We start from the raw sequence: 24,292 nt of genomic DNA on the forward strand, positions 1-24,292 counted from the left end.
TCTCTGAAGCAGGGCTGTCCCCTGCTTTACCAGTTGTGAGACTTAAAATGTCACACTATTCAGGGCTAAGGCTAAATAGGAGGGACCTTGTGCTTTCTTTACGGCTTGTCTGAGTGTAATCAACTTTTTGGAACCTCCCTGATACACTGTGTCCAGTCAGAGTGCCAGGAGCTCCCCAGAGAGGGCATGAAGCTGCATTCTCCCAGTGAAAAGGCCAAAGCTGCAGGAGGGTGGGCGCCCGCGGTGCGCTCCCAAAACCGGGCACCAGGCGTCGCCGTCGCCCCTCGCAGCGCCAGGGCCCCGCCCCCGCCGCGGAGCTGGAGCCCGAGCCCGAGCCGGAGCCCTAGCCCAGTGCTGGAGGCGGCCGGACCGGGCCGGACAGATTTCCTGCTCTCCTGTGGGGCTGCGGGCTGCGGGCTGCGGGCTACGGGCTGCGGGCTTCGGAAGAAGTCACCGGCGGCGTAGGGACCTCACTGCCCACGCGCGTCCCCACGACCCTCCCTCGCGCCGGCGGGGACAGCGGGCACCCCGAAGCAGAGCGGGGCGGGCAGGCGCCCGGGAGATGCGGAGTCGCCGCGGCGGAGCGATCGGAGCGACAGCACCGATCCCTGGGAGGTGAGTGGCCCGGTGAGGGCGGGTGTCAGTGCGTCCGGAGGTGGCTGTGCTTCCCTTGCACATTGAGCAGACCGGGATATCCTGAGCCACTGCCAGGAAGGGGGCCGGTCTTGTCCGGGTGCTACGTCCAAGCCAGGTCCTTGCCACCCTCCTAGTGCACAGGGTGCTAGAGACTGGAGATCTTGTGATCTACCTGCCCGAGGCGCGGTCCGAACTTGGCTACCACCTCAGCAGCGCTCTCTGTGAGCAGCTACGCAGAGGGCGTGTGTCTGCGGGGTGACGACTGTGGGAAGAGGATAGCGACCGGGGGACTGCGTGAAGGGAGTGCAAATGGGAGGGAGTGCCAACCGGTGTGTTGGGGGCTGCGCACGCAGGGCTTGAGACTGGAGCTTTTCCAGAAAGTGGACTGAGTTACGCCAACTCCCGGCTCAGCGGGGGCGCTGCGCGGATGCTGGTGGTAGGGTCGGGCGCCTTCCTAGGCAGGCATCAGTTGGGGATTCAGCGTCGAGGTGGGGAAACCTGGCAGGTGGCTCAGATCTGACACCAGGAATTGCAGTCAGTGGGGGGACCTGAGGAGGTCCTGGAGCCAAAGGCCAGCGGTACCCATCTTGGTGTTTCCTGGGACCATCTGGGGAAGGCTCGGAGACCCACAGGGTGATGAGGTAGAGCCAAGCCTGAGGACTAAGGACTGTACCTGACCTAAATTTCTTCTAGACGTGAAGTATCATTATAGAAAGGTTAGAGTGTGATGTATGCAGGTTTATATTGAGTTACAACGACTCTGTAAGTGCTGGAACCTAAGAAACTACAGGAAGAAAATGGAACCTTGACTGTGTCAGAGAGTTTGAAGGAAGACCAACAAAGGGTGTTCATGTGTTCTAGAAATGACTGTGTCTTTTGCCCAGTCCGTAATGTCCTTGCACCTAAGCATCTCGTGACCCAAGGTGCCTGGACACATTGGAACAACGTTTATGCATTTATTTCCCTACAATGTAAAAACCTATGCTTAGTTAAAGTCGAGCAGGGGGAAAAGGTCGGGAATGTTTTTCCAAAGCTGAGAGACTAAGCCAAAGGGGCCTAAAACAGTGGATTGCTGGTGGTTGCCAACGTCCCTTAGCTTTCAGGACATGGATGAAAGACGGAGGCTGAGTCTCTCAGTGCAAGTTCAAGGCCTTGGGCAAACAAAAAGCCAGGTGTTGGTTTGCCTACAAGGTGGGGTCCATGTTGTCAGGGAGAGGGCTTCTGCCTCCTTGAACCCCAGGTTGGGGCCCAGGTCCTAGTTTCTTGGGATTAATATTACCTGTGAATCACCACCACCCCCTCAACACAACCCAACAGTTTTCTGGTTCGGAAGTTGATAGCAGCTGCCTGTCTTACTGAAAGGCTAGGTCATTGGATAAACTGGATTTGATAATCCAGAACCTCTCAAGAAAATCAGTCCCGAAGTTTCAGTAAGGGAGGCGTTGTCCTTGGATGCTTCCAGGAGCCCCTGTCTGGTCACAAGATTAGAACAGAGCTGGCCATTGGTTCCCAGCCTGGGAACTCGTGTGTCCCTGCTGTGGAAGCACGCTTGGCCCAGCAGTGTTCCTGGGTCAGCAAACTTACCACCTCTGAGATAGCCTGGAGGAAGACTTGAAACTCTGCCCTCAAAGCTCTGTCCTGGGAGCATCTCCTCAGCCCTAGGCATTCCTCGCATGCAAATTTTTTAAACCGGAGGAAGTGTAGAGAGGTTTGGGAAGGTGCATGCAACCATTTCAGTAGGTCAAATTGTGCTTCTGTGCCTGACGGTCCCTCTTTGATCCTCATGGCTCCATCTCTGAGGACATTTATTGAAACCACGCCCCTGCTGGTCAGAGACAAATCTGTAGGCTGAGGCAGGTTCTGCAGCGCGCCTGTGTTTTCTTCTAAGGCAACCACTTCACCCCTAACGTGTCCTAAATCAAAGGGGTGCCTTCATCTCCCCCACCCCAACTCCTCCCGCCCAACTCTAATGCTATCTTCACCCTTTTGAATATACTAGCTTCCTTTCGGCTTCCAAACGGGGATGCTGAACAGGGGCTTAGGTTAGACCAGGACTGAGTTCAGTGCTTGGAAGCAGTCTCTTGCTAGCTGCTGTTGGATGGAAAAACCGGTGATGAAGTAAGGCTCCCTGGAGCATGTGTGCTTATGTGTAAGGCTCTCTGGAGCATGTGTGCTTGTGCGAATGAGCTTCTGTGCTTTCCATAGATGTCGGTTGCGATGTCTATTGATGTACACTGGATCACGGATAGAGTAGACAAACCCATAAAGGAGATGCAGGGCCAGTTCTTAAGGGGATACTGAATCGAAGAAACCCTACAGGACTTCCCAAGGAGGTTTGGGGCAAAAGGGAAACAGGAACTACATGCGTTCTCTTCCCTCGCTAATGCATTTTCTTGTTTATGGTGTTTGGGTCTCACCTGGGGAGGCTCTGCCCCAAAACAGAAGGGAATGCGGCTGTTGGAGGAGAGTTGGGTCTCTTAGCACCTGAGAATTACTTGAGAAAGCCCTGTGCAATGTAGGTCATCGTTGGCTTGCTGTCTCCTAGCAGATAGCACTGTGGCCTCATCTCCCCCGAGGCCTCTAACTTTCTAGACCAGAAGACGTTCCCTGCTCAGCCTCCAACTCAATTGTTGAGTGACTTAGCCCTCTGGACCCTCCCCAGAGAGTAATCTTTCTTCCTCTTGGTTCCATGGAAGGACATTTGGCCCTATTCTAAAGTACTTATTCAAGTCTATTTTAGGTTTCTAGTTGATTTGTTTTAAGAGTTCAACTCTTCCACCCGTCTGTCAATAAAGAGTCCGTCTTTGAGACCTTGGACTGTGGGTTAGGCTTGGATTCGAATTCTGCCTCTGGTGTGGTTCTCGTTTAAACGACTTAAGTTCAGACAATGCTGCTCATTCCTCGGAGGTGGACTGGCCATCACTGCTCTGCTGGGACGGGCTCAGAGGATGCATACACATTAGGAAGCATGTGCACAACACCCAGGGAACTGAGTCTGTTTCCTAAAGTACCTAATGCTATACACACCATACATGGTAAAAACCAACACAGGACCAGGGAGATGGCTCAGTGGGAAAATCGTTTGCCTTCCAAGCGAGAGGACCCAAGTTCAAGACCCAGAACCTACCTAAAACATGCCAGGTGTGATGCTGCACACCTGTAATCCCAGCTTTGGAGAGGCAGAAACAGGTGCATGTCTGGGACTTGCTGGGTTTGACAGCCTAGGCTATTTGGTGAGTCAGGCCAACAAGAGACACTGTTTCTAAGAAGGTAGCTGGCACCTGAGAAATGACGCTGAAGGTTGTCCAGCAAGTGAAAAACATTGTTAGTGGATAGAGTCTTTCTCTGTAGGCCACCTGAAAGACTAGTGGGGATCAATATGACGTGGCGTTCTACGCAGCTTTAATTTTTGCATGATGAGCTGAACGATTTTGTAAAATTTGCATAATTTAGTTATCTAGTCTCATAATGCTTTCACTTATGGTGCACGAGCGAATCCATTCTCCATGATGCACCACTGACTCTGGTGTTAGTGGTCCATGAGGCAAAACTACAGCTGGCTGTGGACATTAACCTGGGCTTGTGGCCCGAATTAAAGCTGGGTGTGAAGCCAGGCAGAAACGAGGCAACCACAGCACCAAGAGGCAGTGTAGCCCAGAAGGAAGCATGCGGAGGAATAAGGGCATAAGGTCAGCCTTGCAACCATCACATAAAACGATGAAGCTGTGGACGGCCCCCAATGCCCAGGGATTAACCCCTTCTCCTCCAGAGAATAGGGCAGCAGCTCGGGAACATCTCTGAACCTCTCCAGGTGCTAGGGCAGTGGTTCTCAACCCATGGGTTGTGACCCCTTTGGGGTTGTATATCAGATATCCTGCATATCTGATACTCACATTACAATTCATAACAGTAGCACAACTATAGTTATGAAGTAGCGATTTTTTGGTTTTTATGGTGGGCTGGGTCACTACAACATGAGGAACTGTAGAAAAAGGTCACAGCACTAGTAAGGTTGAGAACCACTGCTCTCTGACCAGAGTCCACCTGCCCTCCAGATGGTTGGGATGTATAAACCACACCTAAAGGTGATAGGAATATACAATGTTTCTAACTCTCCAGGAGAGGCAGATGGTGGGGCTGATGGGCTGGGAGGGTTCTCCTTTGGGAATTACCCACTCTTTTCTTTTCTCAGGTCCTGTTGCAGCTCCACAAATCTCACAGGTTGGGGTCCACCCCATCCAGGTGTGCCACACAGGGACTTTTGATGTGGTTCACAGCCTCTGTACTCACTGCGTCTGGCTCTCTGCCAGAAATGTGGGTCTCTTTCTTTCAGTTACATAAATAAATACTTCAAAGGGTTTGGTGAAGCTTACAAAATAAAAAAAAAAAAAAACTCTTAGCCACGTAATTCAGAAAAACAAATTAACATATCCTTTTATATTGATTCCCAATGAAGGAGAGGCCATATAAGATAGTTCTAAAGAATGGTTGCCTATTTTGAAATCATTTCAAAATACAACCAAGAATGCATTTGATCTAGCTTGCCACGGAATTGGTATTGAGTACTAATAACAACAGGGAGTAAAAAACAGACAGAAACTCCATCAAGAGGAAGGAAGCTCAATTGAAAATTGGTCCTTAGCTGTGCTGTGCTATAGTCTGGTGTTTGAGTATCAGTAGACTGGGGTGAAGAGTGGTGCGTTGATTGGGAAGTTTGTTTGGGCCTCTGGCCTGAGTGTGGGCAACACAGACTCTGATTTCTTAGATATCCAGTGTGGGGATGACAGTTTGGCCATGAGCTCCTGCAGCAGATGTGTGATTCTGTATCTACCAGGGATGGCCAGACTATTACGGTACCCGGGGCTCAGGATGTTTGGGGTATGAAGAGAAAGAATGCATGGGCAAGGGGAACAGAGCCAGTGGTGTGGGAGTCTGTGCAGGAACAGCAAAGGAAGCCGAGCTCAGAGGGTTCTTCAGCCATGTCACCCTGCCTGGAACAGAGCCACCAATAGAACAGACAGGTCTTTGTTTCCCGAGGGAGATGGCACAAACTGGGGCTCTAGGCAAGCACTTTGAGGTGGAATGATGATGTCAGAAGGATGTGATCCTCCAGTATGTTCCTGAGCAGGTGTGATTCTTCTACCCTGTCTCTTTCTCTCCCACCTCCCCCGTGTGTGTGTGTGTGTGTGTGTGTGTGTGTGTGTGTGTGCCCACATGTGCACACTCACAGGAATACTTACCCACACATGCCCTCGTCAGAGGTTCATAGGTGTCTGGGGTAGTTTCTCCATCTACTTTAAAAAAGATGTTTATTTTATATTATGCATATGAGTATTTTGCCCACAGGATTGGTGTATGCACACTGCACTCTTGCCTCACGCCCACTGGAGTCATATCCTCTGGAACTGGAGTTAAAGGTGTTTGTGAGTCTCCAAATGGGGGCTGGGAACTGAACCCAGGTTTCTTCGAGAGCAGCAAGTGTTCCTAGCCATTGAGCCATCTGGCTATCCCTCTCCATCTTGTTTATTGAGTCAGGGCCTCTTACTGGCCTGGAGCTCACTGGCTTGTCTAAGTTTTTAGGTTACAGGTAAAGCCACCATCCTTGGCTTTTTACACGGGTGCTGGGGATCGAACTCAGGTAGTTATACTCATGTGGCAAGCACCTACTGAGCCAACTCCACAGCCTGACTATTCCCATCTTTAGAACAGGAGAAGGAACTGGATACAACAAAGGTTCTGGTGCAGTGTCAGAGAGGAACATGGCTTATGCTTACAGATCAGTCGGGGGCTTCCTCACTTGAACCAAGAGCTTGAGAGTGCCCAAGTCTCTGTCCCAGTGTCCTTGGGGCAGGTGCTAGGTTTCTAGTCAAGAAACAGACGCAATTTTTATTAGGACTTGGATCTATTTGTATACTTCCAGCTGGACATTAGTCACCATTTGTACTGAGGAGAAAATTAGTTCCATTTTTTTCTCCTCCACTAGCTTTCTGGATTCTTGTTTGGATAGATTCTTGATTGCAGTGTATTATGACAAGTGACCTTTAGACTATGCCATTTTATTTTGTCTCCCACTCCAAGGACCTGAAGATTCCAGGCTGGCTGTGTCTTCCCAGCCAGCCTCTAAGCAGTTTGCTCTGAGGTCTGTGTGCTCTGTACACTAGGCACTGACCTTGACTCAAGGCCAACAAGCCCAAGTGCTGTCCTGAGAGCAAGATGCCCCCTCTGTGGGGCCTGGAAATGGGGAGCGCTATCTGCCACAGGTACCGTGTGAAGCTCTGCCAGCTTTGACCTTCCTTTCTTCTCCAGCTCAAAGAGGCCAGCCTCAAAGCTGGACACCCACCTGCAGGATTTGATGCCCTGCCCGGAGGCCTCCCTTCTTACTTCCACCTGTCTGTCTGAAATTCCCGTCACGGGAACCAGTTTTTATTGAGTTCTATTGTTGGGATTCCCCACACAGGTAGATTTCCATCGCTAGGGAGGACCAAATCTCCTCGAGAGATGCTGACCTATGAGCACCCTGCGGGTGGTGTAGGGCACATGGAGACAGACGCGGACAAGGGCTCTAATCAGACTTTGAAGATACCAGCAGTCCGTTTTTCTCATGGCATAATTTCCCACAGATAGTCTTGCCCTAGCCCAGTGCTTCTTGACCTTTCTAATGATGTGACCCTTCAATATAGTTCCTTCAATATGTTCCCTCCTCACCATAGAATTATTTTCATTGCTAATTTATAACTTATTTTGCTACTCTTGGAAATCTGAATCTGCGGTTTTTCAATAGTATAGGTAATCTCTGCGAAAGGGTTGTTTGACCCCCAAAGGGGTCAGACTCATCTGTTGAAGACCATTGTAACAGTTCCATATCAGTCATATGTTCTAGAACATACTGCAGATTGTGGGCTAGTTGTTTTAAGGAGAGAAGGGATGGGTTGTTAGAAGTGGGAAAGCCTCTAGCTTCCTCCATGGATAAAGTGCTTCCTTCTACCGAATGCCCTAGACTGCTTTCCAGGTCTCTTAGAGACCCAAGGGAACTCCCTGGGGGGACAAGTCCAGATGAGGGCATTTCTTGTCCAAGTTTCTCCCCAATCTTTCTCCCTTCATCCCAGTTTCCCTTCACCCTGATCTTCTACCGACATTGAGGAGAGGGAAGGGGCTGAGAGGAGAGAGAGGAAAAAGGGAAGCTGTTGAGCTAGGCAGCGAAGGAGTGAGCTAGACTCGAAGAGACCAAGCTTCTGTTTCTCACTCCGGCACAAGCTCTTTCAGAATGAGTGTGGAGTCTTCTATCTTGGGCATGCCTAGGAAGAAGATGAGAACTAGGGCCTAGCCTGAGACAGTTCTAGAAAGCATGGTAGTACACGGTTGCATCCTGTTAGAATCCAGGCCCTAACACCTTAGTCCTCTGACATAGATGCTCTCTCCAAGTTACAGGGGAAGCAGCCAGTGTGATTTAATAAGCAGCCAGAAGGTATATGTCCTGTCTGTTGCATTCAAGGGTGCGCAGACGCTCAGTCTGGGCCAGCAAATCGTTGCTGTAGGGTACTTCCTTTAATGAACACAAGGCTTGCAAATGTTCTCTCAAAGAGCATAAAATATTTAGCTTCGTAGATAAAACTCCTCCAGAGTCCTGGTTGTACTGTAATGTTCACTGATAAAACAAAAACAAAGCAAAAAAAGAAAAAGAAAAAGAAAAATACAAAAGAAAAAAAGAAAAAGAAAAGAAAAAAAACCCTCCTGGTTTCTCAGCCACATTATCCTGCATTGTTACAAAAGGAAGGAGTCCTTGTTCCCAACCACTTTTCTTGGCGAGTGATTTCCCTGGACTTAAAAGCAGCCTACAGGAACAGAAGACACTTATGTGCTAGATGGGGGTGTTCTGACACAGCCAGTCACCCTGTCCTTAACTTCCAGCCGTTGTTGACTTAGGGTTCTTTGCCTGAGCTCTCAGCCGCTCTTGATCAAGCATATCAGTAATTCAATACATTTCCTTTTGCCCACAGAGCAGTCCTCTGTGCATGACGTCATCAGCCTATTCACTTAAACTTTATTTTTTAAATCAAAGCTCCAACTTGTGCTCAGATGTAATATAAAAGTGCAAGAATTGGACATTTAATAAGTTTGTACTGTGCTGAGCTGATTTAGGGCTGTTCTTAGCCACCTAGAAATATCTCAAGGGGTCGTTCTGAGTTTTCCCCCAAATGCTAGCAGTGTTTGATGGTCTGTAAGAAGGGACAAATGGGATGCTTAGATCTTTATTGAATCCTTAGACTATATACACAGCATGCTTATATACACAGCCTGTCCTATGGATGTCCCAGATCCCCAGGGATGAGAAAGCTACCACCCCAAGGGAGGGAGAGGTGATCCAGTGCAGAGGTGGGGCAGAACAGGTGGGATGGGCTTGCAGGAACTGGAAGGGTTTAACTGAGGAGGGCAGGCTTGGGTGTGAACGCTTTCTTGGCAGCCAACAGGACTAAAGTATTTCAGACAGAGAGGCTTCTGTAAGCTTGCCTCGCAGTGGGAAGTGGCTTCTTCTGCCTCGGGAACAGCAGGTGTCTGGATGCAGCTAGCTGGAGCAGGGTCAGAGAGGATTAGGACAAGACAGCGCTTTGGGGCTCATCAATCAAAGGGACATCAGCCAAGAGTCTGGACCTGCCTGAGGGACCTGTGCCTCCCTTGGAGATTCCGAAGCATGCTGGCAGTTCCGTCCGTAGAGATACGTGTTTGCGGACCACTTTTCATAGGTTTGAGAGTCTTGAGTGACCTCTCTCCTATCATGAACTCTGGGAATTTGGGGCTAGGAGGATGATTCAGTAGGTAAGAAAGCACTCGCCGTGCATGGTTTAGAAACAGCTGAGTGTGCTGGCTTATGTCTGCAGTGTGGCTAGAGGCTAAGGAAAGAGGCTAAGGAAAGAGCTGATGGTTTTAGGTGCTACCTGGAGCAGAGGTTAGTTTAGGGAAACTGAGGCTGCAGGCTGAGTTCCTAGGCTATGTCATGACACTAGTCAGAGGTACCCTAAGTACTAAGGCCTAGAGGTTCTGGCTAGGGTGACCAGGTGTCCCTGGAGCAGATGTTGGTTCAAAAGTCAAGGGTGAGGCCAGGTTGTGAGATGTGGGGTGCACAGTACAAGGCCCTGACTCTCTTGGGTGGGTTGGGTGTTCGACAGAAGCAAAGAGCCCGTAACTGAAAACAGCCTCTCTGGGCTAACCTGTTCATCTTAAGATTCAGCAAAACTATCATATCAGGGATATAGGGTCCTCAGAGTCAGGGTGTCTGTCAGCTTCCACAAGCAAAGCTGCCACGAATAGGCCCACAAAGCTTCTAGTGGTGAACTTTGACCTCTCTGGGGAACAAACCCGATTTTCATTTGCCCTAGCATCTATGACTTTTCATACAAGGACCTCAGCCTATGCAGGAGCCCACATTTTAAGTTTCCTTTGAAATTGGAGGGAATCTGTGTAGAGTAGGAATGAGACCTCCGGGAAAAGTGTGAAGAAGGAGGGTGTCACAGCGTTCACAGCACCTTGGCTGGTCGCACCTTGCAGAAAACAGAAAAGAGACACAATCGCAGCGGGAGAAGGAGGGAGCCCGCGAGAAGAGGTTTGGGCTTGTGGGACAAGCCTGAGTGTACATTTCCTAAGAACTGACTGAACAGAAATGTAGGCACTGCCTCCTTTCTGTCAGAAGACAGGAAGCTCTCTGAAGGCCCCCTTGTCCAAACTCATGGTGGTAGCACCGATGCCTCTGGGTTCTTCTTCAGTCCTTGCTCTGACTCAGGTACCTGCCCGCTCACACAGGGCAGTCTCTAGGTCTGAAACACAGATGTAGACCAACATCTGTGCATATGAGTTTGAAATCGTTGCATGTTGAAGAAGCAGTCCCGAAAAGGCATCGTTGCCAAATAGAAGGAGAAACAAAGAGACATTCCTCTCTAGTTACGTTCTCAGTGACTTTTCTCGTGCACTTTAACGTCACCAGAAATAGATTTTCTGTACGACTCTTTCTGTTTGCCAACAGCTGAAGTCACCTCCTGCCTTCCTCTGCCTAGGAGGCAGTGTGCTTCATCTCCCTATTTAGAGATGGAGCTTGTCCCCAGAGGCCCTTAAGAAAAGTAAACCTTACCTGGAACCCCGTGGCATACTTCAGGGATCAGGAGTTCAATGTCTCCCTCCCATTCTGAGATGGGTAGACAGGTCCCTCATCCCCTGCTTCCTCAACCAGAAGCACCGTTCATGCTGCTGGGCCTCAGAAAATGAGGCCCGCCCTGTGTCCAGCTGAGCAAGGTGAGGTCCACTGAGGAGGACCTGAAGGTGAGACTCTGGCTTGGAGCTCTGAATCCACCGGCTATCTGCTCTGCTCTGCCCTGCCTAAGTGATGCTCACCCTTATTCCCCGGGGGATTTTTCCACCCAGCATATCGTTTCTGGGAGGAGTCTCAACGGCCGCCCGGGTGTGTGTCTCAAGCACAGTGTGCTTTGTTTGGCAAATGATTTATTGTTTGTTTTATTCAAATGCACGTCCCGAATGGATAGGGTTGTGCTGGGCAGAGATCGATGAGATGGATCCTGGCTACTTTGCTTAGCCTCAGCTTCAGGGATTGATAGCTACTGAAGCGTGGTGTCCTTTCCTTGCGGCTTGGGATCTTGGAAGCTGGGGCGGGCAGGCTCAATTTACCAGTCTGCTTTTTTAACCTAGAAGGTGGAGAGGTGACCATTGCCAGGGCAACTGCTCCGAGCTCATCCCTAGAACGTTCGACTGTTAGGGGTTATATTGGCAATGGAGTGACTAGTTCCTAGTAACTAGGTTAGGATTCAATGGTTAGAGCTAGAAACTCCCTGAGAAGAGGGCCAGGACCCACTGGGAAGAGCGACCCTAGGCTTGAATGCCCTGCCTCTTCGTGGAATCTCTGCTGGGGCCTCACTTAAGGTTCAATCCATGGGTTCTGCTCTTCATCCTTAAAGTCAGGTTCCCAGAGAGCTGGTAGAGGTGTGGCCATCCACATGGGCAAGTACCTCCCTTTGCTCTCCCCAGACTAGAATTTGGGGAACAAGAAGTGAACCCCAAGTCTGGCTGAGTGAGGACCAGCACAAAGTGCATGAGGGGAGATCCATCCCTGAGAACAGCAGACAGCTACCTTGTCTCCTAGGCCTCAGCCTTAGTCTCAGCTGAGGCATGTGTGTGACGTCACCTCAGCTGCTGGTAGTGTGGGCTCCTTTGTACTCTTGTATCAGAGCTCACATCACACACTCAAGAGCCAGCCCAGAAAGGTGTTGCCTTCAAATAGAAAAGGAGAGGCTGTTGTTATTCTGTTCCCCCACTCACTTTCCACAGATGTCCTGACATAATGAGAAGCACATTTTCTGGGCAAGCCTTTCCAGGCATCCGACAAATGAAGTCCCCTGCTACCTTTTGCTTTACGAGAGGTTTGTCCAACAATCTCATCTGGCCATTCAGACCTAGAGTCTGTCACCAGCTTTATGTCAGAGTGCTAAGGCGGGGGAGAGGTGAAGTATGGCCAAGTTCCTTCCAGGTCATGATCAGACTCACTCACTGGCTGAGGGAGCTGAGAGTTCAGGAATAGCAGAGCCCAAGCCCACATAGGGCCATCCAGGCCCTGTGGCCTCTCACCTTAGTCTCTGGTGTCACAGTGGTCTCTAGCAGCCTCCCGCCCAGACCTCCCTGTAGAAGAAGGAAACAGCATATACGTCCCAGTAGAAAGTCAACCTACAATTGAATCTAGACTAACCCCAATGAGAGCCTCCTTGCTCTAAAGGGCCAGACTGGGACAGTGGGCCTTCTTCAAAGTTTCCTCTGTGTGCTATTTTCCTTGGCTTGAGCTTGCATGTCCTCCTTGCAGTCAGAGCTGGAATCAGCACCATCAAAACCATGCGAACCTTCAGGGGCTACACTCAAACCCGTAGCAGTGGGGTAAGAGCAAAGGAGAGATGGCTCCCTCAGGACACACCACATTCTGCGTTCTCCTCAGGTGGTGTGGTTCATCGATACAATGGGGAGAGCACAGGGTAGTGCCCTCAGACATGGGGGAGCTGAACTCAGAGTGAGGTCTCTGGAGATGACAGTATGGCCAGAGGTGTGTACCTGTCCCTCCATCTGAACATTGCCAAAGGAGCACCCACATAGTGAGCTTTGCTTATTTTTCCTATGATTTCATGTCATTTTAAAAATTCCAACTGGGAGAGGCTGCTGAGTTGTTCATTGGGGTCTCCAGGGTGTTTCCCAGTCCCCGGCACTCGCTGTGCCGGGGGACAGCGATTTTGCAGGCTTTATAAAGCTCCCATAGGGATCTCAGCATGTGGCCAGGGCTAGAACTCTGGGGCTTTTGTAGGGTCCTAAGAATGAGGTCAGGCTCTTTCGCTATAGAGGAGGACAGGAGAGTAGTCAGGAGGATAGGAGGGCACAGCTCCTGAACCCAGATTGATATTCACTGTGGGCAATCCCAAAGTACTATCTGTCTGTGTTCCTTCCCCTAGTCAAGAAAGCCCTGGAGGGAAGCAGCTGGAAGGAGCCAGCCAGGACACATTGTCCATGGTGTGGCAGGGTTCAATGTTAAGGGTACTCTTTGAAAAAAGACTGAGGTTTTGCAGGCCTGAGTTCACTGATAGTGGTGTGCTGGGCAGCTGAGTGATGGAGCAGTCTCATAGACCATTGCTGTGTTCTCCGTCATTCTTGTTCACCTGAGAAACGGGGCTTCTGTGCTACACTCTCGGGTGGACCAACACCCCACACTCCTGCTGTCCTTACTTGATGTGGAATCTAGCTCTCACGTCTGTCTGCCCTCTGGGAGGCCATGAAGGTCTGTCCCCTAAGTGGCTAGCCCTGTGGACCTCAGCCCTGCTTTGCAACCTCCTGTAGGAAGGAGCTGGCTATGCTGAAGCCCTTGGCCATCCACATGGACCTGAAGTCTCTCCTTCCAGGGACCCTGACTTCTTTTTTGCATGTGTTATAGGAGCCGCACTGTTCATTAGGGGCCATCTCTGGCATTTTGGCTGGGTAGTTGTCCCAACTCTGCCCTTAGACCACTTTACTAAACATGGTAAGACTGGCCTGGGTTTGCTTTTAAAGAGCTTCACTTTGCCATGAGAGATCTGTTTCCCTGCTCACTGTTTCTCCCTGTCACATAGAGGAGACCAAAGCAAGTGACAAGGTGGGTGGTTTCTCCCATAGCCACTTGCCCTGGCTCCCCTCCCCACCATCTCCCCTGACTGTCCCATCTCTGTTTTCCCACTCAGAACTTTGCAGCCAGGGCTTCTTAGCTTTGATTGAGGACACTGGAGTTGGCCAATGTGTTGACCCAGAGCCAGCACTCTATGGGCAGCTGCAGATGTCTGGAGCCTTTGGTAGCTTTCCTTCCAGCCCTGCCCTGGGGCAGAGGCCTGGAGAGTGGCTTCTTGAGCTGGCATGGAACGACATGCCATTCCTTTGGCATGAGTAACGGCAAAGCTCCAAAATGCCTGGTGTTTTCTCCCTGTTGTCTAGTGTCAGGGATGGCCTTACCCTGTGTGGAGGGCACAGCGGGCAGCCTTCCTGGAACTGGGCATCACCTAGGGGCATAGTGCAGGAGCAGGAGCATGGTGGAAACACCCTGACTGAGGCCTTGGGAAGCAAATCTATCTTTAGCTCCCTGCAGGAGTCGGGGAGAATCCCAATTATAAAATGTTTTGCCAATCAGCTTCTGATTTGAAAATCACTTTAAATTCATTTTAGGGATCCATAGAGAGTTTTGCTTTGAGAAAAAGCTTATCAAAGTAACCTCATGCTGGATAGTGTGTGTGTGTGTGTGTGTGTGTGTGTGTGTGTGTGTGTGTGTGTGTGTGTGTGTTTTCAAAGAACAACCTGAAGTATCATTCCTCAATTTTATTTTATTTTTTGAGACAGGGTGTGTCAGTTGACCCAGAATTCCCTGCTTTGGTCTGATTGGCTGGCCAGAGGAGTCCCAGGATCCTCCTGTCTCCTCCCCAGCACTGACTTTACAAGTGCAGTTTATCACTCCTTGATTTTAACAAATGTTCTGTGGCTCAAGCTCAGGTCTTCATGCTCATGTGGCCAATACTTTAACCTAAGCCATTTCCCTGGCCTTTTCATTTTCCTTTTGCGGAAGGTCCATATCACATACAAAGGTTTCTGTTTCTCTGCAGGATCTCAGATAAATCTGGAATTTGAGGTTAACATTCAGAAGGGGGCCCAATTGGTTGCCTTTGTTTCCCAATGCCTGATTTCTGATGAATCCCCGTCATAGGATCAAAATGTTTCCAGCAGTCAGGTTCATGTTGGTACAGTGTGGGGTCTGGCTCCAGGAGGGAACATCCCTGTAGAAAGCCTGCACTGGAAAACACGCATAACAAGTACAAGGCACATTTGGGTGGAGTTTAAACACTGTGTCAAGATGCGTGAAAATAGATTTAGTTGCAGTGTCAGGCAGATGATGTCTTCGGAAAATGAGTATCTGTACAAATCGAAAGAGCATGTGAGGACAGAGTTCCAACTTTGTTTATACAATCTGTGGAGACAGTTATAGGAGTATGGGCATGGCTGCTTTCAATAGGAGGATAGAGAAGGAGGGTGAGATGACAGTAAGGCCCGTGATAAGGGCTGGGATGAGGCTCAGTGGCTAAAGTACTTTCTCTGCAAGCATGAGAGCCTGAGTTCAAACCCCATCATCTACCTAAGAAGCCAAACATAGTGGCACGTGTCTGTAACCCCAGTGCAGGGAGATAGAGACAGGATGGTCATTGGGTCTTGCTATCTGGTCTGTCTGGGCTAATTTGGGAGCTCCAAGTTTAGTGGAGACCCTATCTCCAGAACATAAAGGGGAAGCCCAGCAGGATAGATCATTGAGTTAAAGTTATATCTTACTTACTATTCAATTGCTGTAACACCATGACCAAGGTAACGTACAAAAGAAAGCATTTAATTAGGAAGGTTAGTCCATGATCATCATGGTGGGAAGCAGGCAGCAGGCATGCGGGCAGGCACAGTGCTGGAACAGGAGCTGAGAGCTTACATCTTACCCACAAGCACGAGGTAGAGAGAGACTGTGCCTGGTGTGGGCTTTTGAAACCTCAAAGCACACCCCCAGTGACACACTTCTCAACAAGGCCACATTTCCTAGTCTTTCCTTTAAAGCTCAGCAACTAGGGACCAAGCATTCAAACATGCGAGCCTCTGAGGGACATTCTCATTCAAACCACAAGGCACGTGATGCCAAACCTGCTGATCCTAGTTCAGTCCTGGGCTCCATATGGTAGAGGAAGAGAATTGACTCTCTTAAGTTGTCCCTTGGCCTTGAACCCTGACACACATACACAAGTATGCAAAGGAAAAGAATGAATTTACTATATAAATAATACATAAATAAATGCAATTTAAAGACAAGCGGAAAGTGCTAACATTGACCTCTGGGTTCTACATGTACACAAATAGGTAGGTGCACACACCTACCCATACGTGTTGACACACGTGCACACAATACACAGGTACAACACGAGATCAAGAAAACGAGATTAGCAGACGTTTTACCATGAAGCACAGTTTGTTTCTTTCTGCGTACTTTTCTTAGCAGTGTTCATGGAGTGTTTGAAGTTGTACTGGGTTGTCCAGCCTTTGCACATTGCAATGCAATGTTGTCAGCTCCAAATGCGTCGTGCTTCATTCATCCATGTCTTAAGATGCATATGGCTCTCAGGCAGCAACTTGGACATGTCTATAAGCCATACTATCCAGGAAATCTTTCAATAGCATCCCCTGAACCACAGAACATAAAAAAGTGGGCATGTATCCATGGAGCTCGGCACTTCCATCCCTGTGCCTGCTAATGTACAATTGTAAAACCTAGAAAGCATGAGCATTGAATACTGGAGGCTAAGCTGGGCAAGCGATGGTCATCATCAGAAATTGCAAAGCAAGAGAACGTGGGACAACTATACCTTTTCTTCCTTAAGCAGAGGCATTGGAAAAGTGGACAGTGCTTAAGAGAGCACACGCATCGAAGCACACAGACCAGGGTACTAGAAATGCTTGTGTGATTTTCAGCACTTCTATCCTTTTCTAGAATGTGACTGGCAAATTTATCCCATCTCAGCTGAAGGCTTGGGTGGGGCTGTAAGGTCTCCTTCCATAGCTGGCAAGTTGATGCTGGCTATGCACAGTGGCCTTAGTTACTTACCTCCTGCATGCAGACACCATTCTAAGGTCTTGATGGCTGTCCTGGCTAGATATTATCAGCTTGACACACACTAGAGTCACCTGGAAGAGGAAACCTCAATTGAGAAAATGCCTCTGTCAGAGTGCCTGTGGCAAGAATGTAGGGCATTTTCTTGATTAATGATCAATGTGGGAGGACACAGCTCACTGAGTGAGGTACTACCCCTGGGCAGGTGGTCCTGGGTAGTGTAAGAAAGCAGGCTGAGCAAGCCTTGAGGAGCAATCTAGTAAGCAGCATTCATCCAGTCTTTGCTTCAGTTCTTGCCTCCAGGGTCCTGTGCTGAGTTCCTGCCCTGACTTCCTCTCATTGGACTTTAAAATGTAAGGTAAAAATAAACCTTTCCTCCCCAAGTTATCTTTTGTCATCATGTTTTTTTGCAGCAAAGGAAATCTAACCAAGACCATGACCAACAGCTACCTTTCCTCCCAGAGAGCAGGATCCACCAGAAAGCAAGAAGCCTCCATGTGTTTAGGATCTAGCCTCTGAAGTCACATCCTGTCATTTCTGTGATATATACACACAGTGACTCAAGTTAGTCATATTCAGACATGAAAGAGCATCCAGTCCTTTTCTGAAGAGTAGGTATTGACAAGGACTTCTTATGTTAAATTCTAGGTGCATGAGTCCTGGCTCTTGGCAACACATGACCCAGAGTGATTCTGGTTAGCACATCGAGAAAAGAAACTTAACAGAAGGCTTCTAGACAGCTCTCAGAACCAACACTGAAACAAGGCTCAGAAAGTGGAGGGGTCCAAGAAGTCACAGCTTCAGTCAAGATCAGGCCACAGGAAGCTTCTAGTAAGGATGTGGCCAGTAGTCCTCACCCTCTAAGACCAGCGGACATCTACCATGTTGCCTCTTGCAATAGTCTTAGAACATCCCAGGACCCACATGTCATCCTACAAGTTCCAATGCTAGGGCAGAACATATTGGAGTCTTGTGTCACCTGCTCTGATGCCAGGCTCATGGAGGGTCTGAGAGGACAGGGAGACCCTCACTCTAGGAAGAAAGCATTTTCGATCAACCACGGTACAGATGATCTCTTCCCGAAACTGGAGCAGAGTTTAGGCTGCTGAGCGCTGCCTATAAAAGCGAAAACCTCCCCCTGTCTGCTCTGCACTGAGCCTAAGTGTCCTTTCAGCTGCACTGTGGCCTGCACTGTGATATTAATGAATTTCATCATTCCTTATATGCACTGGCGTGGCATACCCTTTAGACACGGTAGATAACCCTGCTGTAAAGGAGCTAATCCTCTCACAGAACAAATACACTTCAACCATTTTTTAAGATTAGAACTCCGTGAAGCAGGTTTTCTCAAGGTAGAATAAGGAATCTTACATTTCTTTCAGCCATGGTAAGGAACTCAAGTGCACCGTATCAGCTTGCTGAGTGGGTGGGGGATGCTTTTCCCAGTGAGCGAGTGCCTTTGGGAAGAATGAAGAATGCAGAGGTTGTTGGCAAAATAATTTTAAAGAGTTCGGGTTTATTTTATTAAGTTACCTACAAGGCTATTTAAATATGAGCCCCATTAAGAGCTAAGCATCAGTACCCATGAACGAGGATGAGGCAGGTGTCCTTCTTATTACCTGGCAAGACATACTTGAACGTCCCCTTTCAGCATGAAGTTTTTCTCCTGTTCAGGGCTTTTGTTCAGAGCTCTTTAATCGCATGTGGCAGAGAGAGAAATCTCTTCCTGTGCTGGAATTGCTTTTCCACCTCTCCCAGGAGAGGAGCAGGCTGAGAGTTTGAGATCTGGGCTCTACCGTGGGGCCGAGCCACAGGCTCTGTGGGTCTAGAGTAGTCTTGAGGCTACCACAAAAGGAGGGCTAGCAGGCGAGGAGCTAGACAGGGGTATGAGCTGGGAGGCTGCTGCCATTATCAAGGCAAGAAGGAGAGAGGAAGGGGGGAGGGGGGAAGGGAGCACTGTGAAGTCACAAGTAACCATGTCAAAAAATAGTGTCAGGCAAGCCCGGCAGTCTCAGACCTCTTTAAGGAAGTGGCTGCTTGGGTCCCTTAGCATACTTCTTCATGGGGATGAGGCTCATTTGGTGTTTTGTTCTCCAGCACACAATTGTCACATGCTGGTGTTAGATGCAATACTGGCTTGTGTTTTCTGGAGATGAGCTCTCGAAAATACTAGAACCCACTCATTGCAGCAAGGTGCCCCCTACCCCACTGGGCATCCTGTGGATTCCCAGGGCCATAGTTGTAATTTCTGACATGCAATTAAATGTGTGTGAGACACCAGCTTATTTGAGGCATAGCAGAACTGACTGTTAGACATACAGAAAGTTGCAACCTGAGAGTGGTACTCGTGGGAATCAATGTCAAATTCAGCAGCTCCCAAACCAGGGCATCTTGAGAGACCTGAAGTCACTACTGAGATGTCAAGGCCATCCCCGGGGCAGCCTGGGGTCCCACACAGCTTTTGTCCCATTTTCTGTTATCATGACTATGTTTCAGGGACATTTACATCTTGCAATTAAACACATGCTTGAGGAAAATACAGAGCATTACAGTGGGGGGATGGGTTGCCCATGAGCGTAGAGTGAGTCACTTCCTGAATCGATTGAACTTTTAGGAGAAAAACAATCTCTCTTTCCCCGGTTCACGCAGAGGGCTCTTGATTGTTGGTTACGGTTGCCTGTGGTGGTCTAAAACCCTCTCCTTCTTAAACGGCTTTCTCTACAGTTTATATTTTGTTTAGACAGTACAGAGTACTGCCGTAGTTCAGCTAAGATAATGGATACCCCTTTCAAATCTGCTAGGGAATATTGACGTGGAGCGGCCTCCATCTTGATTGGCTTTCTCGATCAACTTCATATCCCCACATCCGTGGTGGCCTTCAGATGTCCGGGTCAGGCACACTTCCGAGATGATTAATGCAAGTAATTCACAGCTCTTCAAACCTCACTGTTCTGCGTTCTTTCATGCATCTCTCTAGCCTCTCTCACATGCTGCTGAGCATTCTTTTAACAGATAAATCATACCATTCCTTTAACTGACAAGCCTGTCATTTGTTTATGTAGCTGTCTTCCAGACCCTGGTACCGGGCCCGCACCCTTTTCAGTAAATCTTGGCTATTGACAGGCCTGTGTCCGTTTCCACGGTGCTTAAAATTTCTGAGTGGGAAAGAGGAGAAGGAAATTTGATGTGTATTTAGTGGTTCTTGGACTGTTGTAAAATGCATACATGAGCACCAGTGGTATCGATCCGGCCCTCCTACTGTGGGGAAAGTTTCCAGTGCCAAAGCCCATTTCCTCTTTTTCACATCCTCAATGGTTTCTCTCTGTCCACCGGCAGTGTGACAAATTTACTGCTCTGTTCTGGGTTAAGCAGGATACCTGTCTGTCACCCTGAGCCCAGCTGCTGTGCAAAACGATCAAAGAACAAGTGTCTTGTTGTGGGCAGGAACTTGGAGGAGTTCACGTTGAATGCAGCACCTCCCTTCAAAGGAGCATTTTAGAAACCACAGGGTTTGATAGCCTGGGGCTCTATTGATGATGTCACATCAAAACATAGCATTCTCTTTTATATAGTTCTGGTGGTGGTGGTGGTATGTATGTGTGTGTGCATGTGTGTACATGTACGGAGGTCAGAGGACAACTAACAGGAGTTTCTCCTTTCCCATGTAAGTTCCAAGAATCAAACTCCTGTCATCATCAGTCCTTGTGCAAATCTATTGAGCTGTCTCTCTAGTCCTTCTCAGCCTAACTCTCCCAACTCCCACCCTCTTTTTTAGCTAATAATTAATATTTTTTGAAAAAATTATTGATTTTTATTTATGTGTATGATTGTCTTGTCTGCATGTTTATATGTATACCACGGGCGCCTAGTACCCAAGTGGGCTAGAGGGGGCCATCATATTCCTGGAACTGGGCTTACAGATGGCTGTCAGCCACCATGTAGGTGCTGGGAATTGAACTTGAGTCTTTTGCAAGAGCACTCTTAACTGCTAAGCCATCTCTGCAGTCCCAAGGTAATAAGCTAGACCATCCAGTTCATGATCCTCCTGCCTCTTTGGCATAGCTTACGGTAGTGAGGCACCACAATCAGTAGTCAGCCAACTCCTATAGCTGAACCAGTCATCGAACAAATATGTCAGAGATTAAGACATCGGCAAATCAGCTTTTATACAGAAACCAGCTGTGTGGCTGTGCAGAGGGACATGCATGTTACATACAGAAGTGGCTGTGAGTAGACATATGTATTCGCTTTGTTCACACCTATTATTACCTCAGCAAATGTGTGCACAGTTACATCTCTCTCTGTTCACGCTTTCAAATTACACGTGTGCTACTTGATGTTAAAAAGGAAACAAAGCCTTCTATTAGCGCAGCCCACCCCATTAAAGCATTGTATTTGGGGAAAGGGAACTTAATGTGCATTGTAAAATGAAATTAGAAGGTGATTTGCATTCATGGTTACATATGCAATTTGCTTCTGTCAACTGCAATTTTTTGAGATTAATTTCCTCCATGATGTGTGCTGAGCAAATAATAAACTTATAAATCTCCTTATACATCTAGATTATTACCCAAATCTTTAATATTAATGCAATGCAGTGTTACTTGGACGTATGAGTTCAATGATAAGTAGGCAAAATTTTTACTTTAGAGGTCAGAGAATGGAGAGGTTTTAATAATAATAATAATAATAATAATAATAATAATAATAATAATAATAATGTTACTATTGAGTGTCTTTGTGGGCAAGGGACACAGAACTCTGAAAATCATGGTTATTGCCCTAGAGAATCGAGTACTTAGACATGTTTACAGGATTCCTTGAAAGACTTGCCTCCAGTTTCTGCTGGGCATGGGTAGAACTGTTGTGGCCTTAGCAGCTGGCCCTGAGAAGTCACAAGGACACTCACGCCCAGAACTTTGTGGAGCAGAGAGACCTCGCTCCTCACAATGTGAACAGGTTCAAGATGAGCCTGTGAGAACAGACTTCAAAGAGCTTGTAACTTGGATTGGGGTCAATATTTGAGCCTTTGTTTCTTTGCTAAAGATAACAAAAAAAGTTCATGTACTTTCTATTCTTTTTTAGAAACCTTTTTTTCTTTTTAGTTTGTTCACAGTACAAGCTCCTCTTTTTGATGTATAACTTCATGAGTTTTGAGAAGAATATGCAGAGTTGTGTAGCCTCTACTGACTCTTGACATGTTTTATCACTTCAAACTCCTCTCTTGTTTAATCAGACCCTCCAACCCCACCCCTACTTTGACAGCCACTGGGGAACCTCCCACCCTGTCGTCCTGCCTTCCTTATAACAGCAGAAAAAGGGATTCACTTTGTAATATACAGCCTTGTGTCTGGTTTTCCTCACATAGTACAAGGGTTTCGGACAATCTGTGTTTACCGGCAGCTCATTCCACTTCACTGCTGAGTGGTATTCCACAGTGTAGCTGTGCCCGCTTTGTGCAGTTCCCAATTGGAGACATCTGAATTGTCTCCATTTGTGAGCATGAAGTAGGATGGCTCTAATGTGCACATATGGATTTGGGGTTTTCATTTCTGATGAATGAATAAGGCTGAGCTTTCAGGCTCCCATGTTTAAATGAGGTAGTGGCACACACCTTTAATCCCAGCCCTTAAAAGACAGAGACAGGCAGATCTCTGCATTCAAGGTTAGACTGGTCTACAGAATGAGTTCCATGACAGCTGGGGCTACACAAAGAAATCCTGTTTCGGGGGTGGGGGGAACAAACCTCTGAACTGTTATCCCTAGAGGACATAATTTACCTTCCACCAGAAATGCATGAGGTTTCTGTGGCTCTGATCTATCTTGGTTGGCCTTAACTGTGTTAGTTTGACACAGCCTAGAGACATCTGAGAGGAGAAGCCACAATTACATGGAATTACATAGGTCAGTGTGATGGTTTGTACATGCTTGGGCCAGGGAGTGGCACTATTAGGAGGTGTGGCCTTGTTAGTGTAGGTATGTCACCGTGGGTTTGGCTTTAATACCCATGTCCTAGCTGCCTGGAAGGCAGCCTTCCACTAGCAGCCTTCAGATGAAGATGTAGAACTCTCAGCTCTGCCTACATCATGTCTGCCTGTATGTTGTCATGCTCCTGCCTCAATGATAATAGACTGAACCTCTGAAACTGTAGGCCAGCCCCAGTTAAACGTTGTCCTTATAAGACTTGCCTTGGTCATGGTGTCTGTTCACAGCAGTAAAACCCTAACTAAGACGGTCAGGTTGGCCAGTGGGCATGTCTGTGGTCAGGTTATGTTTATCAGTAATTAGGAGAGCACAGCCCACTGTGAGCAGTGTCATTCCCTGCGCAGGTGGTCCTGTGACGTATGCAAGACCTAGTGAAGTATGAGCTCCTGAATGAGCAAACAAGCAGTGTCCTCCCATCCGTTCTAACTTCAAGTTCCTGCTTGAGCTCCTGCCTTGACATTCCCAGTAATGGGCTGTGACCTGGAAGTGTAAACCAAATCACACCCTTCTGTCTCTTAAGTTGCTTTCAGTCTTGAGTGTTTTATTGAAGCAACAGAAAGGAAGCTAGAACAGCATGTGTGCCAACAACTGAAGATCACTTTTCCTTTGTCGATTCCTGCTCTCCTCCTCGGGTGAGTGGAAGGATTTCAGGGCAGTTTGCATTTGTGTGTTCCCTAGTGGCTTCCCTAGCACTGCTTGTTCCAATCTTTTGCCTGTTTTTATAATGAGCTTCCTGACCCTATAGATTATATTTCTTCTCATAATTCAAAGCATTGTTCTGATGATGAACTTTACAAAATGGCAAAAGGAATGCATGCCACCCAAAAGACGAAGAAATCCATGGAGCTGAGTAAATGTCTCAGAGGCTAACAGCATTGGCTGCTCTTTCTCATGTTGCCTCATATGCTCTTGCAGCAGTGGCTTGACAGTGATGGAGTACGCCTAGTTCATTGTCCTGTCCTGTGAACGTAACTGGTGAAGTCAAGCCTTTGCCCTCAAGGCCAGAGCCTCCCAGTGGCTCTGTCCTACTCAGTAAATGGGAAGACGTTGTTATTTTGACATAGGATATTCTATAGCCATGTTTGTTTGAACTCCAGTAGTGAAATCTTTCTGATTTTCCCTGTCAGGTGAAAACAGTGAACTAATGCTGTCCAGGAAACTGATACTGATACCTGGAATTGGGAGCCATTTGTTAACGCAGCAGTGACCATGCAAGCTTGTGGTTTACCGTTATTACCGAAACCTCCATAGCACCGTGGGCCTGGTGTGTTTTTCTGCCTTATTCTGCTTTCTCAGCATGACTTCCCTGTGAGAATTCATCTCCTAACAAAACAGTTTTTAGCCCCTTGAGCTGATTCTTTTAAAAACCTGTCATGGACTCTTAAGTAAGCGGATAAGTTTTGACTTAGTCACAACTGAACCAGTGAATTGGATTGTAGCACCATTTTCAATGACTAAGCTTTTAGGAATCATAAATGTCAACTA

The 24,292-nt window shown here is 48.0% G+C and overlaps 1 protein-coding gene across 5 annotated transcripts in view; it reads left to right on the forward strand.

The window, feature by feature from the left end:
• Positions 1-350: 350 nt before the first annotated feature.
• Positions 351-24,292, forward strand: part of Ptpre (protein tyrosine phosphatase, receptor type, E) — a 148,988-nt gene continuing 125,046 nt past the window's right edge. For all 5 annotated transcript variants that reach the window (XR_015630812.1, XR_015630798.1, NM_053767.3 and 2 more), the window contains 1 exon segment: positions 351-615. Coding sequence is in view for 1 of the 5 variants with exons in the window: in XM_087572568.1 (XP_087428694.1) it covers positions 563-615 (53 nt within the window). In the remaining 4 variants the exon portion in view is untranslated.

This window comes from Rattus norvegicus, chromosome 1 (genome assembly GCF_021556685.1).
Source record: "Rattus norvegicus strain SHRSP/BbbUtx chromosome 1, alternate assembly SHRSP_T2T, whole genome shotgun sequence".
NCBI classification, from domain to species: domain Eukaryota; kingdom Metazoa; phylum Chordata; class Mammalia; order Rodentia; family Muridae; genus Rattus; species Rattus norvegicus.